We start from the raw sequence: 12,705 nt of genomic DNA, 5'->3' as shown, positions 1-12,705 counted from the left end.
AGGAAATAACACCTTGAGAAAATCGGTGTTCAAAATGGATGTTCATTTCTTAAACTCCCTGCTGGTGGTGTGTCGTACTGTGGGGACAGCCACATTTCAGTTAGAATAGCCACACTGTTTGAAGTCCTGGGCTTATGCCTAAGATTTTTTTTTTCTTTAAAGAAAACTGTCCCAGTGCTTTTAAACATTTGCCATCTATCGCTTTTTAGGGCAATAATGCCCCCACTGTGTACCTAAGAATCCCTGGCATGTTAAAGATGCAAATGGTTTGGGGCCCCAAGACTGAATCAGTAAGCCTGGGGAGTCTTTTGGGATCTACAGTCCCTAGTGAGAAATGCTACTTGAGAGCACTGTTCGCTGTCCAAATGTGTAAGTGCTGTTATTTCTTATAGCGATCCTCAGCTTTTTCCCAATCCTCTCCAGGATTATGCAGCTTCTAAACCCTTTGCTAAAATGGTCCGTCTTCAAAGCCACTCTTTTGACTCTTGATCATTTAACATATACTTGAGACTTATATACTTGAGAACATATACTTGAGAACTTACGAAAGGGAGCTCTTGGTATGTTTCCCACCCTTTTCTTTCAAAAGGCTACATACAGGCCTTTTTTTTGAAGCTGCCTTGATGAGGTAGAGAGCTCTTCAAGTTCAGGAAAATGTGTAAAATGTTAAGAAAGGGGTCATTTTCACTCTCCTCCTTAGGCAATTGGCCATTCGTGAATCAGGTACCAAACATGTTCACGTAAGTTGCAAACCACCGGATGCTGTCCGCATCAGGCAGCTGAGTGAGCATCTTTGTCGACCATCCGGGGAAGCCCACAGCTTCTGGAAAACTGGGACTCCAACAGAACGTAAAATATAAGTGACTGTGTGGGGGCACCTGCGTGGCGCAGTCGATTAAGCATCTGCCTTAGGCTCGGGGCATGAGTTTTGGGTCCTGGGATCAAGGCCCGTGTTGAGCTCCCCTCTCACTCTTTCTCTGTCTCTCAAATAAATAAATGAAATCTCAAAAAAGAATAAGTGTGTTGTCCTGTTCTTTTAATGCATTAACTGATGTAAAGGTTGTAAAAGGTGTTGTTTTTTGGAACAAAAAAAGTTACTGAGCGATTGGCTGATGGAAGCCTCTCATCCCGCCTTGTATGTGTTGATTAAAGAAAATATGCAGTTTTGCTTTTTGTTCCACAGAGGAGGTTGTGAACTACATCTCCCTAATTTTATTGAAGTGGGGGCAAGAAAGTTCTTTGAGCTTTAGTGATTATTCAAATGGAGAGATTTGGGGAATCTATTGCACTATGATGATCTGTATTTAAAAAGGAAGGTTTTCTCTCCCGTGGACTGTTTCCAACCCCAGTTCAAATTCCTTTACATGGGCCCTTTTTTGAGATGGAGGGGCAGGGAGAGGAGGAGGAAGGTTCTGTCTGTGAGTGAAACAGGGAAAGGGCCTCGATCATTGCCATGTGAACATGGGCTCAGTTACCGGGACATCAGGCAATTTACCTGAAATCAGTGTTTTTCAAACGGTCTCATAGTCATTTGGAAGTTGGGAGGATAATTGAGAACTGGTCTCATAGTGTCTGGGACCCCACAGCAAAATGGTCACCAGTAAATGAAGTCGACACATGAACCCCCAGGATCCCTTTTCAGCTCCAGCTAACAAACTAGAACCAGTTAAAATACATACTGACTTTCGAGTCTAATACCATCCGCTGTTCTTCTAGTGCAAAATGGGAGCCCTGCCCACGTACCCCGATGGAACTGAGCAGGTCCTTTAAACCCCGGTCTCCTTTTAAAGGGAAGACCAGAATAGCTAATTTCCAAGGTCACTGTGAGGGTTAATGAAAATGTTTATGCATCTGTCCCCGCACAAAGCCGGATACTGGTCTCTGTGGAGAGTTGACTGGTGGCCACAGTATTTGACCAGGGTGCGCGGGAATACCTGAATCCTGTCTTCAGCAGATTCTATACTCCAGAGCCTCTCCCAAGATGAACGCGGTTACCTTCAGGCCTCGGTCCCAAGCCTCTGTGTGCACCACTGGATGTAGTGAATGCAGGGACACTATGTGCAGCAGCAGGAACACTGGACCAAGGGCCCAGCGCAGCCTACTCTCTCCGGAGGAGAGAACCTCTCAGGTTCCAGTTGACTTCCAAAGAGATGCAAAGCAGTCTGGGACTGCTCCCCAAGCCGGGGGAAGTCTTGGCTGTGATCTCACTTCTACAGAGTATAGTCAAAAATCAAGCTACAACCCCAATAGAAAACTGTTGCTGCGTCAGATTTTGGGGCCCGGCCCAGTAGGTGACTGTACTTGGGGCAGGGATAGGGCCCCTTCCTCACCAGAGTTCAGCCTTAGAGAAAAAATTAACATTTGTGCCACTTTATTCACAACACTGTAGTTCACCATAAATATGTGAGTTTAGCATAAGCATATCTGGAATTCGCACAATTTAAAGATGTCAAATGAGTCACAAGTTTCAATATCAGAATTACACTTGTGTTGTCAGTCGCTCTGGTTCAGCGGATTTAAATCCTCTTCTGCCTTTCCTCTTCAATCAGACTTTCCTAAGAAATACATGAGCAAAAAAATATGTCAAGGTTGATTTTACTAGCTGAATTTCACTATGCTTCTGATCTTTTAGTTTCCAAAATATTGGAACAGGTGAATGCAGGGACACCATGTGCAGCAGCAGGAACACTGGACCAAGGGCCCAGCGCAGCCCTTTCTGTATTGATACAGAAAGAATAAATCTGTTTATTTTTGTGCACTAGAAAGGGCTAGAAAGATGTAACAGATCATGTATTTCTAACTTGTTTAATAAACATAAGATTCACATTATAAGATGTGAAGGAGGTGAAAAAAAGGTCTGATCTCCGTTTGGTTTGTTTTGTCTTTAAGATTTTATTTGAGAGGGAGAGAGAGAACACGCGTGTGAGTGGGGTGGAGGGGGAGGAGCAGAGGGAGAGGGACAAGCGGACTCCATGCGGAGCGTGGAGCCCAATGTGGGGCTTGATCGCACGACCCTGAGATCACGATCTGAGCTGAAACTGAAAGGTGGACACCCTCAACCGACTGAGCCACGCAGACACCCTTGATCTCAGTTTGGTTTTTTTTTTAAAGATTTTTTATTCATCCATTTGACAGAGATCACAAGTAGGCAGCGAGGCAGGCAGAGAGAGAGAGAGAGGAGGAAGCAGGCTCCCTGCTGAGCAGAGAGCCCCATGCGGGACTCGATCCCAGGACCCTGAGATCATGACCTGAGCCGAAAGGCAGCGGCTTAACCCACTGAGCCACCCAGGTGCCCCGATCTCAGTTTGTTTTTAACCAACTTTTGCCTCAATACCTTCTTTCTAAGGTACGTTTGGGAAATGTAACTGCTTGCTATTATTTTTATTATGTGGTAAGTAGGAGTAGACACAGAAAGCCAATAAAGATGTCTGTCTGCTTTTTTTCGTTGAACTGGAGGTGTGGAAGTCAAGGTCAGTGGACAAAATGAAAGCTATAGCTTGTGTTTGTATATGAGTTATTCAGGCTTTCCCTGCTCCTGGCAGAGCAGCTAATCAACTATAGTGGCCTCAACTGCTGCAAACAAATGGACCACGGGAGCTCAAAGAACACAACGGTGAGTTCAATTCAAATTATATTCAGTGCTCTGCATACTTGCTTTCTTATTATCAAAAACCCGCATGAGGTTAGCAGATTCCCATTTTGGGTGGGAATTTGGAGATGGTTAGAATCCAGTCAGAAAACTGGAAATCAAATATGTGGCTCTGAATTATGAATTTACTAGTTTGGAATTTTCTATTCCAAAAGGGAAAAATAAACTAGAGCACCATTTTTTATTTCTACAATTTTCCAGGCAAAAGCCATTTCATACCAAGAACATTAGTGAAGAGTTAAGGAATCCCGTGGAGAGGTAAGGATTAGCCTAGATTAGATGAGTCGGGGTAAGGAGCGGGGGAGACCGTGGTAGATGAAAACATGTGAAGAACTGACATGTAACAGTGGGAAGAAATGTAACAGTCATCCCAAGGGCTAGAACCAAGATTAGGGGATAAAGGTTACAGAGAGATTTCAACCTAATGGAAAAAAGGTTCTAACCGTTAGTACTGTCTACCCACTGAGAGAGGGTGTCACAGAATAGTGAGGCCCTACCCCAGGAGGAATTCAGGCAGTCAGAAAGGTAAGCCCCACAGAGGCTGAGAGGTGGTTGTCCCACATGGACAACCTGGGAGGTGGCACCAAGGACCTTTCCATCTCTAAAACTCCATGTCATTATAGCTATGACTCACCAGAGCTCCTTTCAGGTCCCTGAGGGGAGGTCGGGGCTGGTGGATTGTGCATTCCAAGCGCTGAGGTTTTGCTGGTTGATCAAGCTCTTCCGCTAGCTGAGAAAAAAGAACATGATTCTTGCTGATGGAGACAAATGGAATGGAACGGTATTTTCCACTTCCACCAAGAACTATGTATGGAGAGTGAGGTCAAGGGAATTGTGGGACGGGGACTTTATGAACATGGACCCACCCTTGAGGCATTTATACAGAGGGGTGGGGTGTTCTGGGGGTACTGGTAGTAAGGAGAGTATATTTTCTCCCTAGAGATGATGAGAATGAAGTACTTTGAACCTCATGAAGGGATGGTCTACAAAAAGTCTAGGATCTTCTAGTTACGAATAGGGATGACTTTTATTTTCAATTTTCACGAAATATGTCATAGTTAAATAAGAGTTACTTCACATGTAATCTGTGGAGAGGAGACTTCAGATTCCAGGCCATCTTTATTTCATACTTAGTTATCTTTCTTATGTCTCCAAAAAGAAAGAGAAATGATTTTAAGTTTCTCTAGTTTCCTTTTGTCAGCACTATGTTGAGTGTCCCAGCCCCAAATCACTCATCCTTTAGGTTCTGTTTCCCATTAATTTAAGAACAATAACAACTGTATGTTTATTAATCCACTATCATTTTGGACATTAGCCAGCTAATATCTAAGACCTCTTTCATGTGATCCTTATATGACCCCAAGAAGTCTCATATTATAGATTAAAAAACCAAGTACCCTATGTTAGTCCTGGTACACGTACTGAGGTAAATTTATATGAAATCAAATTCAGATTCTTCCCAATATATATTTTGTGTCCTCGAGCTTACTAGCCCCTCCCCACTAGCAGCCTCCAAGTTCTTTGCCTAAATGCCCATTTCAGTAAAAAGAAATGATAAGGCATGATGCATCCTTGATAAGAATACTTATTTATGAGCTATGAAATGTATTCCAGCCTAGTATCATAGGTACTTTTAAAAGACAAAACAAGGAGAAAAAAATAAGCTGAAGTTCTAAGATTTTCTTTCTGAATCCCAAGGAATCCTCTTCCTCTGGAGACCTTGGGTCCATCCCACCGTTTTGAACTCCCTTGGCAATTCTAGATATTCAGAGTACAACCTGCTCCTTCGCACCTGTTGCCATATTCCCTTGGAACTGTTCCTGTCTGAATAGAAAGCAGGGATGGGACTTGCCTTTGCACTTGTCTCATGTCCCCCAGAATACCGACAGTCCATGGAGCCCAGCAAAGCACGCTTTGGGGCACACACAGAATGTTACTGCAGACTGAACCACATAAGCCACATCTTACTTTGATGATGAAAGAGCCTTACCTCTTGGAAAGAATCAATCAAATTTTCAGCATTTCTCTTTCCCCCAGGACGCAGTCCATAGGACCAGTGTTGGCCAGAGCAGCCCACCACACATAACACCAGCAGGAGAAGACCAGCGACAAGTTTTGGAATCGGTTCCATTCTAAGGAACATCAGTGCAACAGTGAGAACAGACCTGGACTGGGTTGAGCAAAAAGTCAAGCCCTTTTTGGTGATAAGCCTAATGTTTCTATGTTAAGTCTATAGGAGGCGGAAGTGGCAGCTGCCGGCTTTCACACATAGACGTGAAACACACATCCTCATGCGCTTGCCTCTGGTGTCCTAGCCACAGGAGATAAAGGCAGTACTTGGAACTTGCACACTCAATACATTTTCGTACCAAGTGAGTCTGCTTTTATTTTTAGTATTTATTTGGTTATCCAAACTCCCTGATTCCTTCACTTCCCAAGTTCACCTTTTTGCCTTAACATCCACCGCCCTGGCACTCCCCCACACCCCAGATTAGTTTTCAACTGTTTACCAATTCCTGAGTTAAAGAGAATTGGACCATTGGCTTGGAAAGGTAGATCCTGCTAGGAATCTCTGGCTAATATAAAGTTGTAGGACATTAAATGCATACACTGTGGCACTAATTACATTTTGCTGAGTGACTTTCCTGTCATTAGTGCTGGCCGGACCATCTGTGAACACGAGAGAGAACTCAACACCTCTCAAAGCACCAAGCCCCAGACCAGATGTCTCTGTGGCCAAGGTAGCCTTGAATTAGCTGCTTACAGGAGGAATTCTCACAAAGTCTTCAAGTTACATTTCATCTGATGGGAAAGAGGCTAAAGACAAAAATCAAATACTAGTTGATGAGCTGTGGTAATTATTCCCCAAAGGCTGGATCTCTGCGGCCCCCCCCCTGACAAGGACCATGAAGGTCAAGGTTTCTTGGATTTAGCCCTTTGGGTGAAAAATGCCCTACAGACAGGCAAAAGCATGTGGTCTCAAACCAGTGCTAGAAATAGAAAAGCTGTTTTACCTGTTTGCGGACAAAAAGCCAAAAGAATCCCGAGCTGCTTTTTGAGTTTGTAGAGTTCTGTGATTTTTCATTTTCTTAGCTTCCTTTTTATATGAGACTTTTTCAGTACTGAAATCTTTCCTGCTGGTAAATTATACTGCACATGGACTATGGGGGGTTTTTTTAATTGTAATTTTTAAAATCCTATTCACATAAAGCCCTTTAATGGTGTATGTAATTGGAACACCTACTGGTGTCTCTATAAAATTTACTTAAATCTTGGCCATTAAAACCTCAGCTAAGACTTTTACAGCTGAGAACACAATTCAGAGATTAAAATCTAGCTAGTTTAGATTCTCTTGAGGAAACTGATAGACCTATCCAGAGCTGAGGGAAAATGGCTGTCGTTCAATTAAGTGATGTTAAATGCAAACCATAAAGCTTTCACAAAGGAGGCCATGTAATAATTATAGAAAGAAGTTGAGTCAGGATGCCTGGGAACTGGTCTCAGCTCTTCAATTCTTCATTTGTAAGCAGAGCTGATTTATAAATACTAAGAAGTGATTATTGGCACTATACCTGCATCCATCTAGGACCTAAAGTAGATCCTGTGTGTCTGAAAATTCCCCCATCTCCTCCCTTCCTTGACTTATCTGGAAAGCCTTCTGTAGCATCACAATGTTAGGGAGAAACATTGTAGTTCAAGTACACCAAGCCAAGACCACCTGGTGGGTGGACAGTTGGCTCATTTCAGTAGAATACTTACTGAGTTAAAATATGCAAATCACTGTGCTAAAGGCGGTGGGAACACCAAGGTGAGAAATAGTAGTTAACTGGCTTCTGAATAAGACCAACCTCACTCATTACAACAGGCTTGCCAAGTGGATATTGTTATCCAAATTTCATAGATAGATGTGCCAACCCAGTGGTGAACCCTTGGGATATTTTATACAGTATAACATTTACACAGTATAAACATTTACAAAAGAAAGAGAGAGCCATTACTCCTTGTTTCATTTATTTGAACACATGATTGTCTTCCCCTAATTTACTGCTGGGTTGTGACTCAGGAGACTCAAGGAGCCCATCTTATTTAAAAGCCTGTTAAATCCCTAGCATTTAGTCAGCATTCAGTAAGTTTAAGTTAGAATGAATGAATGAATGAATAAAAAGTAAGGACCTTTAAACCAGATTAGACTTCCTCTATTTCTGCATCAAAGATATGTTTTATCAGACACAGAATTAAATCTTCCTGTACAATTGTGTGTGAGGCCTGTTACATTAGCTAAGTTGTAAAATGGTTAAAAATGACTAGAATATTCATCTTAGAGCTAGGATTGGCAGTTTCTCCTCAGGTAAGATCTAAACCAATCAGTCATTGCCCAGTGTCTTCTGGATCAACTACATTTGCAAGATGTCAGCATAAAGAGCAATGTGGAGGGCAACTTAACTCTGTGCTTTCGTCAGCCATTTCTGTGGAGGCTGTCAGAGTCTCATGATAGGGTAGAGAAGGGGATAAGCTTTCAAGTATAATTGCAGACAGAGGGGAATTTAAAGAAAAAAAATAAAGTGATTAATTTCATTTAAATTATTTTATTTCCTTAGACACTGAATAATTTTAAGAGCCATTTTGACCTGAAAGTTATCTCATCTCACTGTAATACAAAGGTAATGAGAGGCTCTTTCTCAACAGGAGTTCATTATGTTTGAATAGTGTTCAAATTCTCCAACGGATTTCCCATTTGCTGAAAGAGGTGTGCTTCTAACAGTGTTGTGTAAGCAGAAGTGGTCACTGGTCAGGACTAAGGAGGTAAGACATCTGACCCTTATTTCATGTTAAGCACTTCTCTTTGGTTACGCATCAGTGGATTTCTTGTAGCTTATTTCTATCGGTTGGTATTAAACTTTTGAAACATGTTTTGCAATTTTGGGATGAACACAGCCACATAGTATAAAAATACATACAGTATGCTTTATGCCAAATCTGTGTCATATTCTTAGGGCACATAGATCTCAAGGGCAAAGGCCAGATTCATTTTCTACAGTATCATGTAAGAGATCAAACATGCAGTTAATGGAATTTTGATGTTTAGTGATAAACTTTGAAGCTTTTCATAGTTCCAAGGATAGACCATTTATCATGAATGGATTTTATGTTTTGTCATAATTTTTTTCTCAATTTAGAAATTTCCAGATCTTAAAGTGTATGGCTTTAGAGGGAAAATGGTTTCACTTTCAACATTCTCAAAACTACTTAAGTGTTACAATAATGACTCCATAATCTTGATGAGTGATGGATACAACCCTCTTTTTTGCCTAATGTAAAATCTCAGCAGGAGGAATCCATGGTGAACTCCTCCTGGCATATTATAAATTGTGAAAGGCTTTCAGAGAATTAATCCTTGCATTAAGGTGCTTTGTACAGAAAACGTAACCACTTTTCTTCACAGAGGTGTACCTTTTAAAGATAATACCTCCTTGGAAATTTAATGAAATTCTAGGGCTTTTCGTTAAACATGATTTGAAGCTGACATGGGGGTAGATCTACAGTGTAAGTCACCAATTCATGAAATGAGCAACTGGAGAAAATATTCCAAGTCCTGATTTTAGATAGTAACCTTTGTAAGAAAATGAATCTGCAGTATTTCCTACTAAATTTTTTTGAAACTAATTAGAAGAACTAGATTATATTACAACCTGAGTAATTACACAAGTACTGAATTTTATCCATGTTGGTAATGTTAATTTAGGTTTGACCTTTTTCTAGTCTCCCACCCCCACCTGTATTTTTACCCGTGTACAGACATGTTCCATCACTAGGTTTAATAGAAGTTTTACTATTTTGAAACCCCTCCCTCAAAATCCTCTCTCCCAGGTGTTAGGTGAGAATGTTTTGGGGAAAATGTTAACCTAATAAAGCTAACTTTTAATGTTCATCAGCTGAAGAGTAACTCAAATTAACTCAAAGTATTACTGGAAGGCAGTCTTGTCTTTTCAGAATTAATGAGATCTCTTTGTGTTGTTAGCATGATGGATTTTAAAAAGAGGGTCATAAAATAATCACACTTTAAGAAGTAAATTTGCCTGAATGGCACTTTCAAAGAGACTAATCGGTTTTAATTATAATGTTGCATTTTCATTTCCAACCCGACCCTTGGGGCTGGTCATCAACATATGGTGAAGAAATGTAAGCAAATTACAAGTGCTGATTTTCAAAAACATGACAAGAAACTCCTTTTCAACATTTCACATCATTTATTAATGCAGTATACATTAGATCCAAAATCTGCAGTTTCTAAGCATACCACGTTTAGCTCTTTCGGATTCTTCTGCAGTTTCAAGTTATGTCTACAGAGGTACCCTTAAGTGGATGAATAACACGTTCTATAATTACTGAAAATATATAGTACAGAGTGAAATGATTTAAATATAATTTAGGCACATATTGATTATGAAAATAGATATTTCTCAATACAATACTTCTCTGTCTTGGTAAAAATAATAAAGCAAAGAAAATAATTCATTTCTGAAGTTGCTTTCCCTCACTGGTAAAGGTCCGATCTCCCACTATGCATATTGTACCTTTTACTGTTAAGGAAAGCTTTGCATATGTATATATAGAAGAAGCTACGTAAATATTGAAGACATGTCATTCTCCCAGAGGAGACAAAGTAGTTTTGAATGATTCATTGCTTCAAACTGATGAGTCTGCAGAATTCAGAACCTATTTGGACACAGCTTATATCCCTGTTCTTGGGGCAGACAAAAGGACATGGGTTACTGGTAAGGAGTAGAGGCCCTGTCTCTGCTACCACAGAGATGAGGACTAGAGAAAATAAGTCTAGAATTGATTTAAATGAAACCAGAAAATAGAAGTCAAAGACAGGTGCTGATTGGTATTACACCTTGGACCAGCCAAATGCCTTTACTCTTATTTCAGTTTTTTGGTGGCTATAATCAAACTGTCAGTTTAAAGTCCCCTCATTCCCCACTGTAGGGTTTTAGCTGCAGTTATGGTAATGCCCAAAAGATGACTGCCATACTCATTCATATTTTATTTATAGCTTGGATTGCAGTGGACTGGGATTTATGCCTATTTCTAAGCTGGCCCTGTTTAAACTATTTGGCATTTGAATTAAATTAATAATGCACCTTGGTTTTTTGGTTCTGACATATCTTCCTATGTTTATTTTGACTATACAGGAGGAAACAAGGCGAGTAGTGTAAATTGATAAAATTGCCTGGTCTGGCGTTGAGTGGAACCTGCTTTGCATGAAATTCTAATGATGCTCTTTAAAAGCTGTAGCAATAGGTAAATTCTTTGTCCATCTGGAGAATTCCACCTTAACTTGAGCTGATAATGATGTCTTTTCTTTCACTCTGTCTCAATCAGTAAGAACTGAGGATTTAATTTAGCTACTGCTTTGTTCTAAAAAATAAACATGATAAAAATGAACCTGAAAAGAGAGCCTTGGGGAATCTGATCTCACCATATTCACACAGCGTGACAGGTATTTAAAGTAGGGGAGTGCATCACTAAAGCTATTAATAAACCTGAACTCTGCAAAATTTTCATAAAGTTTAACAATTTAAATATCCATACTGCATCTAAAGATTCAATAAATATAATTGCATATATTGTGCTTTTCATAAATTAAAATCCTCAAGTACATTTCAAACCAAGATGGTATTTCCACATCATGCCTATTTAAAAGCAAATATAATGGATCCTATTCCTGGTCATAAAGCCAGGAAAATCCCTCTACCTCCACTCAAAAGGCAGCAAGCTAATCTAGCTTCCCTACATCTATTACATGAGTGCTTCTCCATTAAAACCAGAATGTGGAAAAAAGTCACTTTTTTCCTTTATGCACCTCTGAGAACAAGCATAATCCTTTAAATGGTTTTTTTTTTTTTTTAAATTCTCTTACAGTGTTATTTCTTCTAGACAACTGAGTGGGTGGAGAAAAAAAAACTGATAAGGAAAATATTTTGCATCTTGGACTTCTTCCTTCAGCACTGAAATTCTCATCTGACACTTTGTGACATGTGCAGTGGTGTCAGCATCTCTTCAAATATAGCTCCCTTCACGTTGGAACCTCTCAGGTTGGCTTCTTGAAGATCACAGCCAGACAGATCACAATTCTGCAAGACAAAACCAATATTCACGAAATTTGGGTGCAGGGTGAGGGCCTTCTCTGCTCCCTCTCAAAATGATTTCCCGGGCCCATGAAACTCATGTTATCATGAAAATCAGTTATTTCTGGAAAACTTCTGTTTTAGGATGAAAGTCAGATTTTCTTCTATTGGATTTCTTTTCTCTAGGTGATGCTCAGGCTGACCATCACAAATAGAGATAAACAAAGGTTAAAGAGGAAGCATGTCTCTTCTGTTCATATATTTAAGAATCAGTCATTTAAAACCCAGAATGGACTCCAATGTAATAAATTTTATCTGTGCAAATTACTATAATCCAACAACAACAATAACAAAAGACCTGAGGAGGGCTGGGAAACATCATTAAAAAACATCTGAGCAAGAGATTTTACTTACAAAATTAAATTATGTAGGAGATTTTGCCTTTCCTCAACTTGAACTTTTTTATAGCAGGGAACTGCCTTTTTTTAAAAATCCCAAATTATATGCACAGTTCAATGAGTTTTAATAAATGTATATAACAGTTAACTACCACCACAATTTGAAGTTTTAAAATTGCTCCTGCGATCACAGTGACAGATGAGACAGATTTTGGTTAAGTCCCTGGAGATGTTGGGCGATGGCACATAACCATTTAGGACAGAATGTCACCAGCTGCCCTTCAACAGTCAACCTGATTAGTCTTTGCAATCAGTTGCAATCAGGAAGACTTTGATTACATGGTTAACTAAAACCAAGGGTAGGGGGGATCATCATCTTTGGTCTGACAGTACCAAATAATAAAAAATTAAATAACTGTGTGTAATTTAATTAAAAAATTAAATAAATAATAAGAAATTAAATAAATAGGTTTATACTTTTGGCTTTAGGCTGATTATTTTTGCCTTTAAGTTTAATGGGGCCTGC

At 39.9% G+C, this 12,705-nt stretch overlaps 2 protein-coding genes across 4 annotated transcripts in view; both read right to left on the bottom strand.

Annotated features, from left to right (window-relative positions):
* Nucleotides 1–2,370: 2,370 nt before the first annotated feature.
* GNRH1 (gonadotropin releasing hormone 1) lies at nucleotides 2,371–5,956 on the bottom strand. Its single transcript, XM_059177883.1, has 3 exons — nucleotides 5,640–5,956; nucleotides 4,284–4,379; nucleotides 2,371–2,555 (listed from the first exon to the last, which is right to left on the bottom strand). The coding sequence occupies exons 1-3, from the start codon at nucleotides 5,790–5,792 to the stop codon at nucleotides 2,517–2,519; spliced, it is 288 nt and encodes a 95-aa protein (XP_059033866.1). The 5' UTR covers nucleotides 5,793–5,956; the 3' UTR covers nucleotides 2,371–2,516.
* A 3,921-nt stretch (nucleotides 5,957–9,877) lies between these two features.
* KCTD9 (potassium channel tetramerization domain containing 9) overlaps nucleotides 9,878–12,705 on the bottom strand; it is a 43,281-nt gene continuing 40,453 nt past the window's right edge. For all 3 annotated transcript variants that reach the window (XM_059177871.1, XM_059177862.1, XM_059177851.1), the window contains exon 12: nucleotides 9,878–11,787. In XM_059177871.1, coding sequence (XP_059033854.1) covers nucleotides 11,671–11,787 — 117 coding nt within the window. In that variant the 3' untranslated portion in view covers nucleotides 9,878–11,670. The remainder of the gene's footprint in view (nucleotides 11,788–12,705) is intronic.

The sequence above is a fragment of the Mustela lutreola genome, chromosome 1, assembly GCF_030435805.1.
Source record: "Mustela lutreola isolate mMusLut2 chromosome 1, mMusLut2.pri, whole genome shotgun sequence".
NCBI lineage: Eukaryota > Metazoa > Chordata > Mammalia > Carnivora > Mustelidae > Mustela > Mustela lutreola.
This window is presented reverse-complemented; position numbering and strand designations above follow the sequence as displayed.

What these genes read in the sequence shown, in the direction of transcription:
- GNRH1 (XM_059177883.1), bottom strand. Translation starts at nt 5,792, where the DNA reads ATGTTCCTTAGAATGGAACCGATTCCAAAACTTGTCGCTGGTCTTCTC. An exon ending in TGATTGATTCTTTCCAAGAG is followed by an intron (nt 4,380 to 5,639) that starts GTAAGGCTCTTT and finishes CTTTTTTCTCAG; the next exon opens with CTAGCGGAAGAGCTTGATCA. An exon ending in GGGACCTGAAAGGAGCTCTG is followed by an intron (nt 2,556 to 4,283) that starts GTGAGTCATAGC and finishes TGTATTTCTTAG; the next exon opens with GAAAGTCTGATTGAAGAGGA.